This window comes from Aulonocara stuartgranti, assembly GCF_965226115.1.
Source record: "Aulonocara stuartgranti genome assembly, chromosome: 1".
NCBI classification, from domain to species: Eukaryota; Metazoa; Chordata; class Actinopteri; order Cichliformes; family Cichlidae; genus Aulonocara; species Aulonocara stuartgranti.
In genome coordinates this window covers 40,805,589-40,826,918 of record NC_138939.1, presented here as the reverse complement: position 1 = coordinate 40,826,918, position 21,330 = coordinate 40,805,589, and the positions used below count along the sequence as shown (strand labels likewise).

General features: G+C 41.5%; 2 protein-coding genes across 6 annotated transcripts in view; one reads left to right on the top strand and one right to left on the bottom strand.

The window, feature by feature from the left end:
* arnt2 (aryl-hydrocarbon receptor nuclear translocator 2) overlaps positions 1–9,194 on the top strand; it is a 64,013-nt gene extending 54,819 nt beyond the window's left edge. For all 5 annotated transcript variants that reach the window (XM_082530843.1, XM_082530844.1, XM_082530846.1 and 2 more), the window contains 2 exons: positions 6,940–7,085; positions 7,250–9,194. In XM_082530843.1, coding sequence (XP_082386969.1) covers positions 6,940–7,085; positions 7,250–7,348 — 245 coding nt within the window. In that variant the 3' untranslated portion in view covers positions 7,349–9,194. The remainder of the gene's footprint in view (positions 1–6,939; positions 7,086–7,249) is intronic.
* ctxnd1 (cortexin domain containing 1) overlaps positions 1–21,330 on the bottom strand; it is a 135,680-nt gene that overhangs the window by 74,879 nt on the left and 39,471 nt on the right. The window lies entirely within an intron of this gene.

Sequence of the window (21,330 nt, the reverse complement as noted above, 5' to 3'; positions counted from 1 at the left end):
GAAATAGCTGGCTTACTGTGAACTAATACTTTGTATTTTAACCTTTCATACTGTCATAATCCTGTTTGAGCCTCTACTGTATTTTGGAGGCCTAGTTTGAAGGATGTTTTCAGGTTTCTAACCCTGATGAGCAAATAGGCTCAAACATTAAGCCACTAATGTTTTACCAGTATTTCTACTTTTTATAGCATGTATCTAGACAACCAGCATATGCTTATGTTGAAAAAGTATTTACTATCAGTGTAACAGGAGCTAAATAAAAAAACATCCTAAAAAGCTTCACAAACTCTCGTGGTTCTTTGACACACATATAGAAAAAGGTCATTCTGCCTCCGACAGTCTGAAAGTGTCTTTACTGACGGAGGGGAACTTTTTTGTGGAACATTTGCACATAGAGATGAAAGTACGATCATTAAAGTTGCTTTCAAGATTTCAAAAGAAAGCATAAATCTTTACAACCATGAACCAAACATAATAATCCAGATCTTGGTGCCATTTTCAGTCAGGAAGGAGGCAAAGACCTTTTCACACCACTGTATGTGTGTAAAACACTACAGGCTACATGCAGTTACACCACAAGTAGTTTTAGCTTCAGCTTAGCATGATCTTTTAACGTGGGCGAGCTGTAGCTCTGGAGGTAGAGCAGATCATCTACTGTTCGATCCCCGGCTCCCCCAGTCTGCATGCAAAGTATCCTTGGGCAAGATACTAACGATAAGTTGCATCTTCTGCATCCATGGGAGCATGAACATGCATGAATGTTAGCTAGAAAGCACTAAAAGAAGAACGTTTGTGTGAACAGGTGTAGAGCGCTTTGAGTGCTCCGGAGAGTAGAAAAGCACAATATAGGAAACAGTCTGTTTACCATTTATCATGTTAATTACAAGTAATGCTTATCATGTTGTATGTATTCTACAAAAGGTCTGTATATTACAGATAATGGATAAGCATTACCAACTTCAAGAAAAAACAATGATTGGTTGTCATGGCTTATATTTTCCATATTCAGTTCAATTAAGATTCAGTTTCCTGGTTTTGAAGTAAATACATGGATGGGAAAGCAGAGCAGACAGAACAGGAGGAGACTGATGTCTGACTGTCTGACAGCCACCATTCATAGACATCAGTATTTTTACAAGCCACTTTAAAAGTGAGAAGAATAACACAGCAGAGCTGCATCTGTGTGTGGGAGCTATGAAATCATTTTTTGGTTTCAATGAAGTTCTGGTTTCCTGAGCTTTTTCCATGCTGAGATGTTTTGTGGTGTTTGCAGTGTTTAATAAGAATCTGTAGGTCTATTAATATTGTATTATTATTATTGTAGCTGCATCAAAGCCTGAAACGTGTGGACGTTCTTTGAAAACACATTAATGTGTAATTATGTTTTCCAACAAATTGATGCATTTTCCTAAACTTATAATTGAGCAGGTGCAGGCAGAGCTAGGATTATTAATTATTATTATTTTAAACTGGGAGGACTAAGAAGACAGAACTCAGTTGACAGCAGTCTGCAATACACTGGCATCTTTAACCCTCTGGGGTCGCCGGACGCGCCGGCGCATCAAAATCACATGACCAATTTAAGAGGACACAGCTACAAGATGCAGCACGTCAGAGTCTACATACCAGTTTTTGAATTGTGTCGATGGGCCACGTAAAACCAGAGTTATGATTTAAAAAATACACGCGACGTTTTTTCTGAACAAACCAGTGGCGTTTACAGCGAGAAGGACGGTAAAAACGGCGTTTTCTACAGACATCGCTAGCAAACACTCTCCGCTTGCCAGTGAAAAAAGAAAAAACACCCCTTCCCTATTGGTGTTAGAGTTTACATGTCAGCCAATCAAAAAAATGATAAGGCAACATGTGACATTTGGTTGTTTAGGGAGAAGGGGAAGATTTTAGGAGTGACACCCGCGACGGAAAGCGGGCGAGCGAAAGAGAGAGAGAGCGAGTTTCCATATGTGAGACATTAGTGACGTTCAGCGTGTTTGGAGGCTGTAGTTCGTGTGTTGTGTAGTTATTGTTTTGTATTGTGTGTCAGTGAGACTGCTGAATTTCTCATTTGCTCTAAAAAAGCCGTCAAAGGCAGATTCCAGTGTAAACGCTGTTCCCACATGGAAAACTGGACGGATGCACCTCCTGCTGTCAGACCTGCAGGTTCAGGCCTGTGCTGTTCTTCTGTCTTATACTGAACACAAACTACATTTTTGGACTGGCACAAATAATTTGTGTGCCTTCTTCTTTGATGCAGCACAGCTGATTGTTCTGTAAATAGATTTAAATGGTTATGTAAAAAACGCCCGAGGCCTTGGCTGCATTTTTAGGTAAATAGTACCAAATAACTTTGTTGTTTGCAAAACTTGTGCATAATTTTTAGAAATGTACAATTTCTATTTGCATTTCAAGTTATGAAAATCATTCGTTAAACATGTTTGTGGGTTTTACAGTAAAAAATAGAACTTTTTCTACTCAGATTTTGAATTTTTTGTCTGAATTTAGATCAACTGTGCTAATATAGTATACCAAAATGAAAAAATAACTCAAATTTCAGATATTTGAGGTTGTGGTGAAAATAATTATACCAAACAAGGCAAAAAAAAAACATATTTTAAAGGTGAAATATAGAGGTAAAATCAAAAGTAGTCAAAAACGGCCAATTATACCCTGGACTCCAGAAGGTTAAAGTATACAACATTTGATATGCCAATGCATCGACCAGTTTTTCAGTAAATTACTATCTTGTATTTTTTTTAAACGGGTAAGATCTTCCCTTTTATTCTAGTTGTTTAAGCACACCGCCTTTCTTTAATTCACCTTTCTGTATAAGCCCAAATTTACACTGTTTATTGGAGCTTAGATAACCAGAACTGATCCTTTTGAGATGAAACCAAAAATGGTAAATGGCCTGTATTTGTATAGCGCTTTACTCAGTCCCTGTGGACCCCAAAGCGCTTTACACTACATCCAGTCATCCACCCATTCACACACTGGTGATGGCAGCTACATTGTAGCCACAGCCACCCTGGGGCGCACTGACAGAGGCGAGGCTGCCGGGCACCAGTGAAACCAGTCATAAAAGGTTTCAATAAGTAAAGCTGTGAAAGAATCATTAGCAGCACTTGTTTCCTCCTGGAATAATTATGAATTAGGTTTTTGCCGTGATAGAGCAGCCAGAGTCTAATAACAGGCTAAGTGGGGTACAAGAAATGAAGGTTTAATATTAGCACAAAAAAAAGTAAAATGTTGGCTCACCTGGGCTGATAATAGATTGTATTATTTAAAGTGACAAGATATGAAAAAACCCATTGTATCGCATTATTTTCACAGAATCACATAGTTTGCTTTACAAGCAATACTAGTAATACTTCATAGAAATGTCCTGAACAAACAAACATTATTTTGACATGTTTCTCTTTGGAAGATTAGGTGAAGTACAGGTTTTTTTTTGTTATATTTTCTTTTTTTTTCATGTTGCGAGATGACTGCTGATGGGATGTGTAATCTTTGGCATTATACATTCAATTAGAAACATTTCGGGGATCATGTTTCTGTATCTTTTCTCTAGAATTGTAAACAGGATCTGTTGTAATTGTTTATCCAGTTCCAACTCCATGTTCTTTAACTATACTAAAATGTAAATAAAGCCTTTTTAATCTCCTACTAGGCCTCGGTGCAGCCCTGCAGCTCTTTCTTTGTCATGTTGGCACGTTTTCACCGTTTTTACTCAGTGACTCTTATCAGTTGCTGACTGACTTAGTGACACTAGTCTAAATCACGAGGTAGGCAGTTTGACTAATGGGTTAGCCTGTCAGGGTTACAACACGACTGTTCGGCTTCAAGTCTCCAATGACAAAGACGCTCTTGGGCATATTTGACATTCATCATGTTCACAGTGTTCATAAGTAGAGCCCAGTGGTTTTATTCTGAATTAAAGTTTCTTAAATAAATGTAAAAAGCTATTCAGCTGGAATACAATAAGTAGGCAACTGTTTGACCAGAACTCCTGTAAAGGTACTGAATGTTATACTTACGTTACCTTCTTATCCACTGCCGAACACGACTGCTCAATTTAAATTGTGTACGCAGAGTTTGGACAGTGAAAGGAACTTTCCCAAACTGTGAGCTACAACATGGCATCAAGTGACAGGTTGTAGATTAGACATCAAGGACCGAAAGTCCTCAGAGGTCGACTCTTACTTAATGGACCTACTGTAACATCAGTCATTTCATTTTATTGGTCACCTCACACAGCATTAATGGCTGGCTAACAGGGTCATGGAAAACACAAGAGTTACAGTGCAGTTACAGACATCCAGCTGCTCCGACTCATTATGTATATTGTAAAAGTTATCGGACTCAAGTAAGCTCAAAACTCCCACTTGATGGTCTTTTAATAGACGCACATTAGATTATCTTTTGTGCTCTCTATTGCCAAATTAACTCCATGCACCTTCCATGTTTAAGCCCCTTTTCCATTAGTACCCACTCAGATCGATTCAGCATGGTGCGCCACGGTCTTCAGGGTTTTCCATCTGTCCAGGGTCATAGTATCTGCTACCTCGCTCGGGGCTCCAAGCGATCCAAGCTGCTACTAACTGTGACGTCATCAGACTGCATGCCGGTCGGTAGCGTCACTCGATGAGTCTTGAGAGCGTCTTGTTCACTAAAATTTAAACTACCGTCTTTGAAACCTGGACACGAGGAAAATGGCTCCAAAAAAAACGCCGTGTTCCCCCGAGTCTGAAGAAAAGCCACAAAGTCCTTAAAGTTCACCTTTTTTGTAGGGTTCATGTCGCGGGACATTCATACGCGTTGCTATGACGACAGCAACGCAGTTAGGTTGTACCGGATTGTAACGGAAAACAAGTCAATCAGAGTAGAGTCGTGGCGAGTCCTTCCAAGGAGGTACTAGTGGAAAAGATTTACTGTCTTAACCTCATGCACCTGTTCATGAAGTCAGTGACGGTGTCAGTGTTGCATATGTTATAGATGTATATACGTTACACATTTATGATAAACTGTCGCTGTGTGTGCTCCAGTTAATGGGTTTATGGGTTTAACTGGTGTTTTAAACGCATCTTTGTCTGACCCTTATCAACGGGTCCAAACACTCCCAAAGGGGCAAAGTCCTGCAATGTCCCCACCACATGCAGGCACAGACTGCACTAATGTACTCTACCTGAATGTAGCATCCCCATATCAGTTTAAATAAAATACATTTTTAAATGCATACATCATAAAATATAGCAGTTGGGTAATACTTTGAAATCGACCAGAGTTATTGGTCCAGCAGGTTACTCAGAGTTGACATCAGATACTGAATAAATCAGTTTGTCTTTCATAGCTCTGACTCGATTTTCCATCTTTGGTAGATGCAACACGCCTCATTGGAAAATGTCTGATTTTAGTTGCACATCAAATGTCTCTTTAAAATCCACTAATACAATCATTCCTTCTAATTCCACTGCTGTTAATGCCACAGTATGATTAAGCCTGTCCATCCAATCATCCAGTCTCTTCCATTTATCCTTGTCAGGGTTAGTTAAGCTATCCCACTAACTGCATGTCTTTGGACTGTGGACTGAACCCACGCTAACACAGGGAGAACATGCTAACTCCACACAGACAGACCCCACCAGGTGGCGAAGTCGAACTTAGGACCTTCTTCCTATGAGGCAAGCGCACCACATGCGGCCCTGATTAATACTACCCATCAGTAGTTAGCAGTGTTAATGTCGAGTCCATCTGTTTAGGGTGTAATGGGAGCTTTGTGCGCCTTGAGGCAGCTGTCGTTGTGATTTAGTACTTTATATAAATAAAATTGAAAGATTTATCTGAAATTGTTGCGTTGGTCTCTATAACATTGTTAACGTGCTGCTCTAGGGCAATAGTAAAAAACTGGCCAAACACATTAGCTGTGTCTTATGGAGAAACATCAGGAAAAATAAATGCATTGCTCATCCTGTGGGGGGGGGGGGGCACTGTGACTCCCTGTGGAATAAGGTTGATGAAGGGCTTAAAATGGAGTGTGGTGGTGTTTTTAGATTAAAACACAAAATGTAACTACATGTTGGAAATCTCTTTGCTTTCTTGTAGAATTGTGTTTCATTTATTTAATTTTTTCTGTTGAAATCACAACAGCATAGTTGGCGAGTTTCAATAACACTCCTGGCAACGGCAGCATTTCTCAACACCCATATAGGTCAGGGTTTGGGTCGGGCTTTTTTAGAATGAAAAATCTTTCAACAAAGAAAACTAAAACTAAGATGAGCTTTATCTGAAAAGATTGCATCTTTGAGTTCTTAGCATGTGGCCAAAAAAGACAAACCTAACCTGCTTAGCTTTGTTGGGTTTGGATTTTTTTAAATATATTTATATTATATTGAGCAAGAGATTTGATCAAACAATGATGTTTTAGCCGAACAGCCAACCGTGGTTCGTTTACAGTAGGGTGTTTTCAAATCCCGATCAAATGATGTCAAAGAAGTTCTTCTTGGATTTAAGATTTATTAAATATTGTAATAAGTCAGTGCCTTCTCTACCATTTTTAAATCCTGGAGCGTTTCCGCAGGTCCCTCCTCCCTGCAGCTGTCAGACTGCTTCCAACAAACACAGATGTTTACATCTGCGCTGTAACTTGCACATGTTATCAACCGATTCACACTATAACCAGGGTTTGCCTCTTATCTGTATTTAATTGAATTTTATTTAATTACGGTACAGGAGTCTGTGGTAACCACTGTCCTTGATGTAAATATGTAAACATTGTGTATGTTTCTGTTCTGTGTCCTGTTTGTTTGTATATGTGTCTTTCTTGCAGCTGTTACACCCAAATTTCCCCTTGTGGGACAATTAAAGGATTATTCTATTCTAAATACTTTGTGCATCAAAGGATCTGTCAGAAATGTTTTCACGAATAAATAAATGTGTTTTCAGATGTGTCCGGTGAAAGCAGTCAAAGTGGAGCCCAGTTCCAGGGTCGCCCCAGTGAGGTCTGGTCCCAGTGGCAGAATCAGCATCACTCCCAGCAGACTGGGGAACAGCACACACACCCCAACCCTAGCCAGACAGAAGTCTTCCAGGTAATGCTGAGGGAGACTGTCCTGCTGCTGGACTCTGTGTAGTTGGTCAGCCTTCCAGCTGCTGGCTGCTGACCAGTGTACACAGATATGTAATATGTCTGATAAGAGCCGTGTCCTCTGCACACCTCGAACCTCTGACTCTCCATCCCTGTGTGTCTCTGCAGGACATGTTACCCATGGCTGGAGATCCCACCCAGGGAACAGCCAACTATAACATCGAGGACTTTGCTGATCTTGGGATGTTCCCACCCTTCTCTGAGTAATATCCGCCTTTCTCCATCTTGCTCCTGCTCAGAACTGGACTGATGTATGCATTTATCTCATGTTCTGTCTCGTTTTTCTGTATAGCTAAATCACCAACACAGCCATGTTAGTCACGATGAATGTCTGGGTGGACATCGTCATTTGCACACATATAAACGTACAGCGCACTGTTGGTTAGGCTCCAGGATCTGCAGTATGTACCAGTGAACATACACATACCTCATCTCTGCAGAGAGGCGCCTCTGTCAGGCGTAAAGAACATTACTGTTTTTGGTTCGCTCTCAAAAAGTGTCTAAAACTGCTTTCTGCAATTAGTGTTAGCAGAAGCAGATTACAGGTACACCTGTCAGAAATGATTGCTACTATATTAGATTTTATACTTCCTATCTTACAGACTTGTGTGTAAATGGTCATTACTGACACAAGCTTTAGCTGCATCCATGTGGAAGACTGTAAAAAGTGGACTGCGATAACACTCGGTTAGCAAAGTCCCAGCACTCTTCTCATTTCCCTTTTTTGTAACCGTAAGTAAGCAAAGCATCAGTCTGATTTTGAGTGCACTGCATACCTGTTGGCTTGTCAGCCACAAGTTATCGGCCAGGACACGTTTTTCTTCCTTTTTTCACTCTTGTGAGGACCATAATTTACTAAATCAGCATCTTGTTGTGCTTGATATAACTTGAAATTATTAACTGAGAGCAGAATCTCACAGGGGAAGTGTTTATGCTGAATTGACAGATCAAGGGGAATGAAAGCCGTTGTCCCCTCGACGTCCACGCATTCTCACTTTAGTTTGTCATCAGGTGGACACTCCGACTGTTGGTTATTAGGGGAAAAATGCAAGTGTCTGGCATCTTTGCTCTGCCTCTGCGTTTAAGATCCGGAGCCTGTGGTCCTCTTTTATACGGTGTGTAATGGTGACAGAGTTTCTACACCAGCGTAGCAGTAACCTTAACTGGGTCTGTTTGTCTCAGTTCTGTTATAGCTTCCATGTATCACTACTCAACACGACAGAGAAAATGTCTCAGTGCCACACAAATGGCAGAATCACCGGTTGCATAAAGGGTTGACGATGTCCACCTCCATCTGTCTGAAATGGCCTCTTGCACATCATTACCAACTCTGCCAAACAGCAGCAGGAGATGAGACGCTCACCTCCGGTTGATGCTGCAAACGCTCTCTCCATCAACTTTCTTGTATTACCCTATATGTAGTGATGTCGTAATCTCTAGAAAGAAAACTTGATGCGCCCATAGAAGGATTCTCTGTATACATAAAACTAAATTTTTTACAAAAAATCTCATTGCAGAAAGTTGCTAAGGCTTGAAGTGCACTTCATGAAGCTAACTGCTAATCACACCAGCCTGCTTTAAAAAGGGAAAAACCGCCATACCGTCCTAGCAAAGCGCAGTATAAACTAGTGTATTCGGTGTTCTTCAGCTCTCGCTACTTGAATTTATTACTTTATAATCTTTTCAACGATTAAGAGACTAAAACTTTGTAGTGGGGGAGCTTTTACATGCTAGATTGTATAATGTCTCAGACTGATGGGAGAACCTTCAAACATCCTTTTGCTAAAGATCTCAAATTGATGGTTTTATTGTTTTTTTTATGTTGTTGTAAATAATGTGATTTTTATGTCGACTCGTGTTACTTTCACACAGTACATTTTTGTGTAGGTTTTAATGATATCGTGTCCAATGTGAGTGCATATTTAACTATTGGTATTTAGTTAGTAGGTTAATTGTACATTGAGTTCTAGATCTGTATAAAATGTGTAAATGTGACCCATAATTTTTGTGTAACAAATTGTGCTTGTGACAATAAATTCTTATTGGTTATGTGGCTTTTGTTAGAGGTTCCGTCTTTCATTACTCAGGAGTCACTTCGCTCCTAACCCTTAACTAAATAATTTTATCATAAAAACTCTTTACAGATTTTCATATACTCTAAAACTGAACTGCAAAAAATAAACATGTCGATCGCCCTTTGAAGATCTCCCTCTGTATTTGTAGGTAGGGCTGGGTTCTGCTTTTTAGCCACATCCTAAATGGGACAATTTACAGTTAGCCTCGGAAATACAGATTAGTCTGGACCAGGGGTCGGCAACCCTGGGCACGCGTGCGAAGGCTTAACTGATGGCACGGCCATAGCTGGACTGGCCATCGGGCATACCGGGCATTTGCTCGGTGGCCCAATGATTTTTTTTATTTATTTTTTTGTAACGGTATAAACAATGAAAGGCGTTGGACTGGCCAGATTAGATTAGATAGAACTTTATTAATCCCTCGGGTGGGTTCCTCTGGGAAATTCGATTTCCAAAAAAGCACAGCACCGACAGAAGTTACAGAGTTACAGAATATTATATATATGTGTGTGTGTGTGTGTATATAAATAAATAAATACAGAGACAATATAAATAAAATATACGAAGGGAATAAATAGGAATAAAAATAAAAATACAAGTGAATTGCACATTTCAAGTATTGAGTCTATTGCACCGTTGACTATTTACAAAGGTATTGTACAGTGAGGTGCAGAGGCACTACAGCTTAGTTGTTCCCCCCTCCTTTGTCCTCCTGTTTCCCCTCCCTCTCCCCTCCAGAGAGGAGTTAAACAGTCTGATGGCGTGTGGGACAAAGGAGTTTTTAAGTCTGTTAGTTCTTGTCTTTGGGAGAAGCAACCTGTCACTGAACAGACTCTTCTGGTTGTTAATGGCCGTGTGCAGAGGATGTCTGGCATTGTCCATAATGTCCATCAGTTTCTTTAGTGTCCTTTTCTCTGCCACTGTCACCAGAGTGTCCAGCTTCATGCCGACCACAGAGCTAGCCCTCCTGATCAGTTTCTCCAGCCTGGATGAGTCCTTCTTTGCTGTGCTGCTCCCCCAGCACACCACAGCATAGAAAAGTACTCCAGCAACCACCGACTGGTAAAACATCCTCAGGAGCTTCCTGCAGATGTTAAAAGACCTCAGCCTCCTGAGGAAGTACAGTCGGCTTTGGGCTTTTCTATACAGGTGCTCTGTGTTGCATGACCAGTCCAGTTTATTGTCCACCCACAGCCCGAGGTACTTGTACTTGTTGACCACCTCCACCTCCTCCCCCTCTATCTGAACCGGCAGTGGACCTGCTCTGGACCTCCCGAAGTCCACAACCAGTTCCTTAGTCTTTGAGGTGTTGAGTTGCAGGTGGTTTGTGTGACTCCATGCGACAAAGTTCCTCACCAGACTTCTGTACTCCTCTTCCTGATCATCCCAGATACACCCCATGATGGCTGTGTCTTCTGCAAACTTCTGAATGTGGCATAATTCAGAGTTGTAGCAGAAGTCAGAGGTGTACAGGGTGAAGAGAAGAGGGGACAGCACAGTTCCCTGTGGTGCTCCTGTGCTGCTGACCACAGTGTCAGACGTGATGTCCTTCAGCCTGACGTACTGTGGTCTGTCGGTGAGGTAGTCGGAGATCCAGGCCACCAGGCAGGGGTCCACCTCCATCCTGTTCAGTTTTTCCTGAAGCATACAGGGCCGGATGGTATTAAAGGCACTTGAAAAGTCAAGAAACAGGATCCTGACCGTGCCTTTTCACTTGTCCAGGTGTGAGTGGGCTCTGTGTAGGAGGTACAGGATGGCATCCTCCACTCCGACACCCGCCTTGTATGCAAACTGTAGTGGGTCCTGGGCATGTTGTACCTGTGGTCGGAGGAGGTTGAGGAAGAGCCGCTCTAGAGTCTTCATAAGATGTGACGTCAGTGCCACCGGTCGGAAGTCATTCAGCTCATTGGGCCGGTTCTTTTTGGGGACTGGGACGATGCAGGATGTCTTCCATAGGGCGGGCACTCTCCCCAGTCGCAGACTGAGGTTGAAGACTCGTTGTAGCGGCTCCCCAAGTTCAGCAGCACACGCCTTTAGCATCCTAGGACACACCTTGTCTGGGCCTGCTGCCTTTCTGGGGCGAAGCTTCCTCAGTTGTCTCCTGACCTGATCCACTGTGACACTGTGATGCTGGCCGGTGTGTAAAAATAACTAGATGTTTGGTGGTGGCATCGCGGAGCTTCCTCAGATTCAGTAAAATTAACAAGTGGTGGAGGCCAGCAGGTGGATGAGGAGAGACCCGAGGCGGCCGCTGGTCCGAGCGTCAGGTGAACTGAACTTCAGGTAAGAAGTTATGAGCTGCAGTCTATCTGGGTCAGATATAAACCAGGTTTAGGTGGAGTTTATTTTCATTGTGCTGACTTTTTACAGTCAGTTACAATAACTCGTACTGCTACTAGCTAGCAGGACGGAGTTTCTATACAGCTGTTCGGTTGCTATGAATTTACTAATAGTAAAATTTATTTTATTCATAAGGTTAGTTATTAGAGTTGCCAACCGTCCCGTATTCAGAGAAATTATTACGCGTTTCGTATTGAGCTGAGAAGAGACGCAGTTTGTCCCGAACTTCAGCTAGAATGGAAAAAGACACAAAGCTGGATTTCTGTCATTACGCTGCACAGCTGCCTCTTCTTCTCTCATCCTCTCCCCTCCCTCTCTCATGTTTCTACTTCAATCATGAAACTGATCAATGATCAGCTGATCGTCTCTCTTGTTTATTTATCGCCCACTTTGCGCCAGAAAGAAGAAACCAGCAGATGAAAACAATCCATATCCAAGGCCATAGTTATTCAGTATTCAACTGCTACAACAGCAGTTTTCAGCTCGTGACTCTGTTTCTCTCTGGAAATGGGCAGGCAGTAAAACAACTACTAGCCCAGGAACTCCTCCTAATTCCTGGGAACTATCATATCCCAGCAGAGGGATATCAAAGCAGAGAATGTGCTTCCTGCACCAGCTGGCAAAAATAAACAAAAACTGCCAAAGTCATTAATGGTGCAGTTTTACTTCTCCATCAGTGAATCTATCCTCCTCTGTCACCATCTGGCATGCTGTTGCCTCTACCAAGGACAAAGGCAGACAGTAGCATGTCATCTGCTCTGCTGAGAAGGTGATTGGGTGCAACCTGCCTTGCCTACAAGATCTGTACACCACCAACACACTAAGAAGTGCAAGGAGGATTGCTGCCGACCCCTCACACCCTGGTCATGAACTGTTTGTGACACTCCCCTCTGGTGGAAAGCTGCCCATCAGAAGCAACACCTCACAGCATGACAGTAGTTTCTTTCCCCACGCTGTGGGACTACTTAACAATGCACCCTCACCCTGATCACTACTTCATTAAAGTAACACACACTACTTCATTTGCCACACCCACATACCTCTGGGTAACACACCTGCCTTGGGGGCAGGTGTGTTACCTAAGGAGCTTGGAAAGAAAAGCGACTGACTTTCTTTAATTCTTTAAGCGAAGTGAAACATCTTCAAGAAATGTATAGAAGTCCCGTCACTTTTTTCCAAGCTTCTTGGATCACCATGACCTGGATGACTGAGAAGCGTTACAGGTATATTGTAATGAAATTTCCAGATGAATTTTTGAAGTCTTGTGTTTGGTCTTTAATGGATTTTTTTTCTTATTTCTTGGGGATATTGCTTTCATTGTGACTGGCGACAGCAATAATTTTGAGTTGGTTTAGGTAATGAATGAAATGCACTATATGGACAGAAGCACAAGGCCACCTGCACTTCTATAGAAGCTGCTTAGACATGGACCCACTTTTTCGCATATGTTTACAAAGGCGGAGTGCATGGCTAGGGCAAAGAAGTTTGGAAATACGTGGGGGAGGGCCAGACACATTCTGTCAGAGCAAATGTAACAGTTTCCAGTTTCATTTGGCGTCTATGGTAGTTATAATGGAATATCTACAAAACTCATAATTATAATTATATGTCTCACCTGTACTACAAGTGACAAATAACGAGACATGTCAGTCAGAGACTGCTAACAATGGTGGTTGTTGTTCTCTGTTCCAGCAACGACAGGAACAGGTGAAACAGGAAATATACTTGCCATTGCACTAAGACAGAGATTCATAACTGGAGAGAGGTTTCACAATTTTATTTTATTATAACGTTATGACGTGGTAATGTTGTGAAACTCTGTGCAAGTATAGCAGGGTATCTGGAGGCGGAAAAAATAAAAACGTTATTTTGTGGCACAGTCGCCAAGCTTGAAAAACCAAAAATCTATTTATAGGTGTGAATGGATGGAGATGCACATCAATTTATATTTCAAAATGATATCTGGTCTATTTACTAAGAGGACGACTGTCATCAAGGCAGCAACCTGTTTTACTCATGGTGTGTCACAGTGTCACTAAGACGAAGGTGAATCCAACACAATCTAAGCAACTAAGGTGTAATCATAATAAAATTAAAGGACTTGGCATAAGATCCAAGACCAACCAAAGTTTTTATCTGATGTAAAATGTATAGAAATCACACATATACCAACAAGACTGTGCATCACTGTCACAGCAGCATCTGTTTCCATTCAAAGGCTTTATGGCTTTAATACCTGGGGGGCCGGTCTCTAGTCTAAATGCCCGGGCTGATTTTTTGTGCCAATCCAGCCCTGGGCACGACACACAGTGAATTAATCTGAGAAGGATGCCTATTACGCTGTTCCCTGTGCAGCTCTTGGACTTGCTGATCACATAACTACCAACAGAAAAAATGAAAAAGTTCTAAGCCTGACATCAAAACGATGAAGTGGATGAATCAAAGGAGAAATTACAAGCCTGCTTCAACTGCACAGACTGGAGTATTTTTGAAGCTGCACACATTGACCTAAATTAACTCACTGACCGTGAGGTTATGCATCGGTTTTTGTGAGGACCTCTGTGTGAAAACACATACATTTGAAAGCGGTGTATTCGCGTCGCAGTGTGGACAGCGAAAATGCAAACTTTCCAAAACGATGACACGTTAGTCATATGGTGCAGTCATGTGACCAATCAAACTAAGATAGCGGAGGGCATTATACAGCAGTTGTTTTGTTTGCTCTCAGTTTTGACAGCCCTATTAAAGATTAACATCAGTCTGTACGTGCTCCAGAGCTTTTCTTCAAATTCTTTAACTCTCACTCGCTTTTGCAACTTTGTACTTTTGTGTTACTCGCAGCAACAACTCCAGCTCATTGTTAGTCCATTTAAAAAACTCGGTGCTTTTCCTCAACATTTGCCGCGACGTTTCAAAGAGTCTGAAAAGTAAATAAACGGCAGACGAAAATGAGGCAGGCCGAATCTTCTTGCGTTTCCCGCATGCGCAGGACTGGAACGGAAGCATGTTCGGCCGTTTCAATGTGGACGCACAACTCTGTGAAAATGACTGAAAACGTTAGTGTGGACGAGGAGCGTTTTCAGTTGAAAACACCGTTTTCAAACCTCTCCGGGCTACTGTGGACGTAGCCTGAGAAGAATCCCTGACTAGTTGATGACCTTAACACCTTCTATTGCAGATTTGAAAGACAACCATTCACACCTCCCTTCTGCTCACCCTCACACATACACAAAATTACTACCTACACTCAAGACCCTTCCGACTTTCATCCTCAGACAATTGGAACATACTTACAGAGCTTGCCTTGGTGAAAAGACCACTGGATTCTGGGTATGATACCATACTGGAAACACCATAACTTGAACCTTCCAATCAGGAAGGTTCAAGTTATGGTATTGATTTCCTTGAGCCTTGTTTTAAGTTGTGCCATGTTTCCTTTCGGGTGCTATCAGTTCTTACCAGACATTGGATGCCTTGGTCTTGAATGGGTTTTCTGACACCTTATCTTTCCATGAAGCCAGATAACACACACCAATTAGTTAAACTTTATTTCTTAAAGACATAAAGACCTGGATGACCTCTAACTTTCTGCTTCTTAATTTGGATCGGCCCTGAAAATCTTAGAAATATGGTATCTAACCAGATGCTTACGACATTACCTTGGCCTCCAGTCATTTTTGACCAGCATATATGTCCTTCAGTGCAGATGTAAAAAAAATACGTGGGACTACTTTTATTTGTGCAATATCTCTAAAATTACAAATGTTCTGTCTCATAGTGAAGCTGGAAACCTAGTTAGTTATCACTTCTAGGCTGGACGACTGTAATTCATTATTATCAAGATGTCCTAAAAACTCCCTGAGAAGCCTTCAGTTAATCTGCAGGATATACTGCAGGAAGAGTCCTGACAGGCCCCTGGCTGTGAAACCAGTTTCTAATTTGGATTCGAGAGACAGACAGCCTCTTTACTTTTAAGATTAGGCTTGAAAGTTGGTGACCCTGAATCCTCTTTTGGTTAAGCTGCAATAGGTCTAGGCTGTTGGGTAGTGATGTGCGGATCGATCCTGAAATATCGATTCCTCCGATACCAATCATTTATGTTCTAGAATCGATTCTCACATTAAAATATCGATATTTTAGTAATTTAGGGTAAATTTGTAGTTCATCATTAACAGGAACACAGTGGAAAGAAACTATAACATTCGGATTGTCTACATTCAAAGGAACTACTTCCTCTTCCGCCTTTCATAAGGAACTGTGTGAAATACGTCTGTATAAATGTCTCGCAGCCCCTTGGCGTGCGCACTCACAACAATGGCTGAGCGTAGTTGGAGTCATGTGCGGACTTGTTTTACCTCCACAAACAGCTGAGACGTGGTTTGCGATACATGTGGCAAAAAAAGTGAGGTGTTGTGAACATACTTGCCAACCTTGAGACCTCAGAATTAGGGAGACATTCAAAAGGGCTGTTTGGGAGGATAAATATATTTTACAGTGTTTATTTATCGGATAAAATACGTTAAATGTCACCATTATTATTGGTCGGCCCGGAAACAGCGGGGGTGTCCAAATTCAGAGGCTGCTTCCACCTGAGGACCGGCCTTCGTGGTCTAAAGAAAGCCGGGTAGTACGTCACGAGCTCCCTCGGCGGACTGAAACTCTGCCGTCTGCTCCTTGCTATCTAAAATATAACCGGGCACTAACGCAAACTCTCGACCGTCTCACACTTTGTTTAATCAGTTTTCTGTTTGTCATTTATTCAGCTGTGTGAAAACCCCGGAGGAATCCTCCCGAGGGATTAATAAAGTTAAATTTTATTTAATCTAATCTAATAACTTTAATCTCAGCCAAACCGATTTACTCACGAACAAATAAAACACTGAAAAAGCCAAACAATAACATTTTTAGGTTATCAAAGTGACTTATATATCCCTTGTATGGTGTTCGGGTCTGTGAGACCCGTTTTCAGCTTTTTCAAAAGAAAAATTAAACAATGAATTATTTTTTCAACCTGAAATTCATTGGCTTTGGCTTATTTTCTGTGAAGAACATAAATCCGGACTAATTTTCAATGACCGCATACTGTAACTCCCCCCACGCATTTACATTACATACAAGGTGTTCGGGTCCACTGGACCCAGGTCTAATAAAAGTGTTGAAAGTGCAGGTCCTGTGTTCCCACACTCTGTCTTCCTCCTTTCTGGTGCTGCTGATAGTGTTTTCTTCCCCTCCTGCTCCGCACAAAGTTGCAACATTGTTGAAAATTCAACTATCAACACCGTCTGCTCTGACATCTCACACATTTTACCCTCTTTCTTGAGGGATCCAAATTTTCTCATACCCTGTCCCACCTGCAAATTAGGGGCATAATACTATAAATAAGACTTTGCCAGTGTGGTTCCTTATCACAACTGATCAAGATGGCAAAAGATTATCTGCTGCGAGGGCCATCCAGTTGATTTTGGAAAGAGAGAGGAGCTTCGGATGATGATGTTGACAAAGAGGTTTCAGAATATTTCACATTTCTGAAAATTCAGAGTCTGACAGTGACTTTGAAGAAGAGCATGAGGTTGAGCACCATTTAGTAACAAAACAAAGACGAGCACCCCATCTGCAGCCAGCTCCAGGACCAGAACAAGCCCACCAGACAGCAAGTGAAGAAATATGGATGTCAATAACTGGTGAAATTGAATGGTCTTCTTGCCCAAGAAATGAGCCACCCTGCAGAGCTGTTACTGTGATAAGCCAGGTCCAACACGGCTGATGTGCAGGACATCAAGTCTTCATTTGAGCTTTTCATCCCAGATTCCATCCAGAAAATTATTCTGCATTGCAGTAATCTAGAAGGAAGGTGTGTTTTTGGAGAGAGGTGGAAGGAGATGGACCAAATTCATCTAAGAACCCCAAAGGCCTACTTTGGGGTTTGAAATGAACTGAATAGCGTTTAGAAGATAAAATGCCTGTGTTCTCATGAATATCCCCAATATTTGAATCCGTAACAGGTTCTTATCCATGCAGGAGTTTTCAGGTCCAAAGGGGAATCCACAGAATCCTGTGGGATGCAGAAACCGGCAAGAACCTTTCTGTGCATCAATGTCTCTGGAAAACTTTCACAAAATTTCCAGGATTATCCGTTTTGATAACCGAGACGACAGACCAGCTCGACGGCAGAGAGACAAGCTAGCTGCCATCAGGACAGTGTGGGATAAGTGTGTGCACCACCTCTCCCTGTTTTACAACCCTGGGCCTAATGTCACCATTGATGAGCAGCTGATCCCATTTAGTTGTGAAACATATTGCTTCACATGTAAATGTGTTGTCTTTCCACTCACTCCACTTGATTATAACTGATTTATTTTATAACATTTTACATAAAAGAAAAACGAGAAGCACATTAATTCATAAATGTGATCTAACAAAGGTAAAGGGAAAAAAATAATCATGTTTGCCGTTCATATGTCTTGTAATTGGGATGAAGTAAACATCTGTTGAGTAATTTAACATAAAATTGTTTGATAGTGTTAATTTGGAAAGCCAAAACTCTAGCGGGTCCACTAGACCCATGAACACTGGCTGAGTAACAAAAATATGAACACCACACAAGGGATATCATGTTTAACGACCGCGGGGGTTTGAAGACGATGTGTCGGCTCAGATATTTGAAGTTCACACAGCTACATTCTCACCTGACAACATGTTAAAAGTTTTTTGCGACCCAGAAAGAGAAATAAGAGTGATATTAAAACTAAGTCGCTGCTGCCATTGCTGGAGACTGGAATTGGCTGGGCCGCGCTATGAATTCTGCGATATGGTTTTTCAATTTTGTTGTCCGGGTGGAAAATCGGGAGAAATTTGGGAGAATGGTGGCTCAGGGAGAATTTCGGGAGGGGCACTGTAATTCGGGATTCTCCCGGAAAAATCGGGAGGGTTGGCATGTATGGTTGTGGCAACATCACTAACCTTGTCAAACACCTCAGAGTAACTCATATCACAGAATATGACGAGCGTATGTTGAGACTGAAGAGGAGGACAGGGACAGGTGGTGCTAGGGCGAGAGTCTCTCACGGAGTCCTTTAGTGCTGCAGGCAGGCAACGTGTTCAAATAGCACAACTTCAGGTTTTTTATTTCTACATGATGAACTCTGCATTATTAAGTGATAAGAACAAGTAATCTGATGTCCTGTAATCATTATGACGCTATAATTTGAGATACAATAAATAAAATAAGTTTTTGTACAAAGTATCGTTATCGTCGATACCACCCTGAATATTACTTGGTATCGGATCGGAAAGGAAATCAGTGGTATCGCACATCACTACTGTTGGGGGCTTCCTATGATGCATTGAGAATTTCTTATTTAGTAGCCTTTCTCACTCACTGTGTCTATATGCCTCTCTGCCTTTAATCATGATTATTTTTCTCTGGCTCTCTTCCACAGCCTGTCTTTTGTCCTGTCTTCCTCCCCTCACCCCAACCATTCACTCTCACCAAAGTGCTTGCTCATTGGGGGCCATATGATTGTTGGGGTTTTCTCTGTTTTCTCTGTATTATTGTAGGCTTTTCACTTTACAACATAAAGCACCTTGAGGCAACTGTTGTGATTTGACACTGTATAAATAAAATTTAATTGAAACTTGAATTGAACTGACTTTTCCTTTCAGTATCATCAGGTTTCTTGACTTCCCTTTGTTTAAAATGCATCTGTGCCCAGGTGACCATCTTTCTTATCAAGCTTAGGATCCACGAAGTAATTATAATCCCCAAAGGGTCTGTAGGGGTCTTATCCTGTCCTGTTTTGGGCCCTCACAGTGATCATCCTGCCTGGAGCAGTTGGTTCATGGCAGCCACAAACAGAGTCGCAAATATTCTTCACCCTGATGGTAAAGTTAACTATAGTGAACCTTATCTTTAGTAAATCATTAAGCAACATAATCAGATTAACTGCTTCTGGTGGTACTTAATCCAGTGCAACCTGGATCAACTGGTGGAATGCACTTGGGTAAGTCCTTCAACATGCAGCAGGGACAAACGAGCCCTCGGCCAAAGCCAAGGTTCCTTCTTGTTCTTCAGAGTGTCTGCAGAAGGTGACACCTTATAAATAGTGCCAGATGGTCCTGAGCAGATCTTATTTTTGTACTGTTCCGTGCCTTCTTTCCATTCTTGCATAGAAGCCGGTAGGTCTTCCCCCAATACAAACTGATTTCCCACAGTCATGAGAAGTAAAGTGAAATAAACATCAAATACAAATCCAACTTATTTATATAGCACATTTAAAAAACATAAAGTTTGCCCAAAGTGCTCTGCTTGGAGCAAAGTATCACTGATGTGACTCAGACAGTTCAGACTACTTTGCTCCAAGCAGAAAGTACTGAAGTAACTAGACTAATGGACCTCCTACTGATAATTGCAAGGTGGCCCAAGGGAGTGGTAGAGATGACAATGTGAAATGGAAGTAATGATTTAAAAAAACTGATTGCATTTCAGCTAAAAACCGACAGGAAAGGGTTGTGTCAGGAAAGGCGTCTGATGTAAAACGTCTGCCAAATCAAACATTCAAGAATGAACCAGTGCTGATGACCAACAGGGTGCCACTGCTATACTGTATGGTTTGGACACGATCGCACTGATGAAAAGACAGGAGGCTGAGTTGGAAGTGGCAGAGTTCCTTTTGTTGCGATTTTTACTGGGAGTGACAAGGATGGACAATCAAAGTATATCAGAAGGATATGAGAAGTTTGGAGACAAGAGAGAAACGGTTGAAATGTTCTGAACATACGCAGAGGAGAGAAAGTGGATATACTGGACAATAGATTCTGAATGTAGAACTGACAAGCAGGAGGAAAAGAGGAAGACCACAGAGGAGGTTCATGGATGTTGTGAAGGAAGACATGCAAGGGGCTGATGAGTCAGAGGAGAATGCTTGGCATAGGGTGAGATGGAGGCCGATGATCCACTGCAGTGACCCCTAAAGGAAGCAGATGAAAGGGGAAAAAAGATGATTAAGGAAAGCAAGATTCAATTTCAGCTAAAGTGTTTCAGACTAGAGGCAAATGGAATTAGACTGGAACTTACAGCCCTTTTTAGTCTTAAGCCCCTTGGACTGCATGATGACATGGCTACTGGGTATGTTACATCCTGAAAAGAGAATAAATAAATAGTCAGACATGATGCAGCTTCATTGTAAATGATTTAGAAATATTTACATATATACAAAATAATGGAAATTTGAAACAATTCTGCATATCCTCTGTTAGTTTTAAACCAACGTCTCAAGTCAGTTTCCTTTCTTTCCTTTCACTGACAGGTAAGTAAACATCACTATTTAGTGCATAATGCACTTTAGCTTTTGGTCTACAAATCAATAAGCATAAACTTAGACCATCAAGCTTAAATGTACCGAAAATAAACATTTATGTGAAAATATTATTGGAAATTTGTCCCTTCTGTTTCTCATTTCTTCTTCGTAACAGTTACTCATCATAAATGAAACATTACCAACCTCGAGCAATATATGTGCTTGAATTAAATACAAAAATGTGCACGATGCTGTAATCTGGTCTTTAAATGATGACGTATGAATCCTGCTTCCAGGTCCAAACAACTCTGCCTTTTGTGTATGGCTGTTGTGTTTTTAACATGCATCTTGTTCTATTCAATCAGAATAAGGCCCTAAAAAAGGCAGTGATAACTGTCGGCCGCTCATTATTTTTATCATCACTGTTCATTTTAAAGTTCAGTTTTTAAACCCTTACGATGTAACTACAGCCCATGCA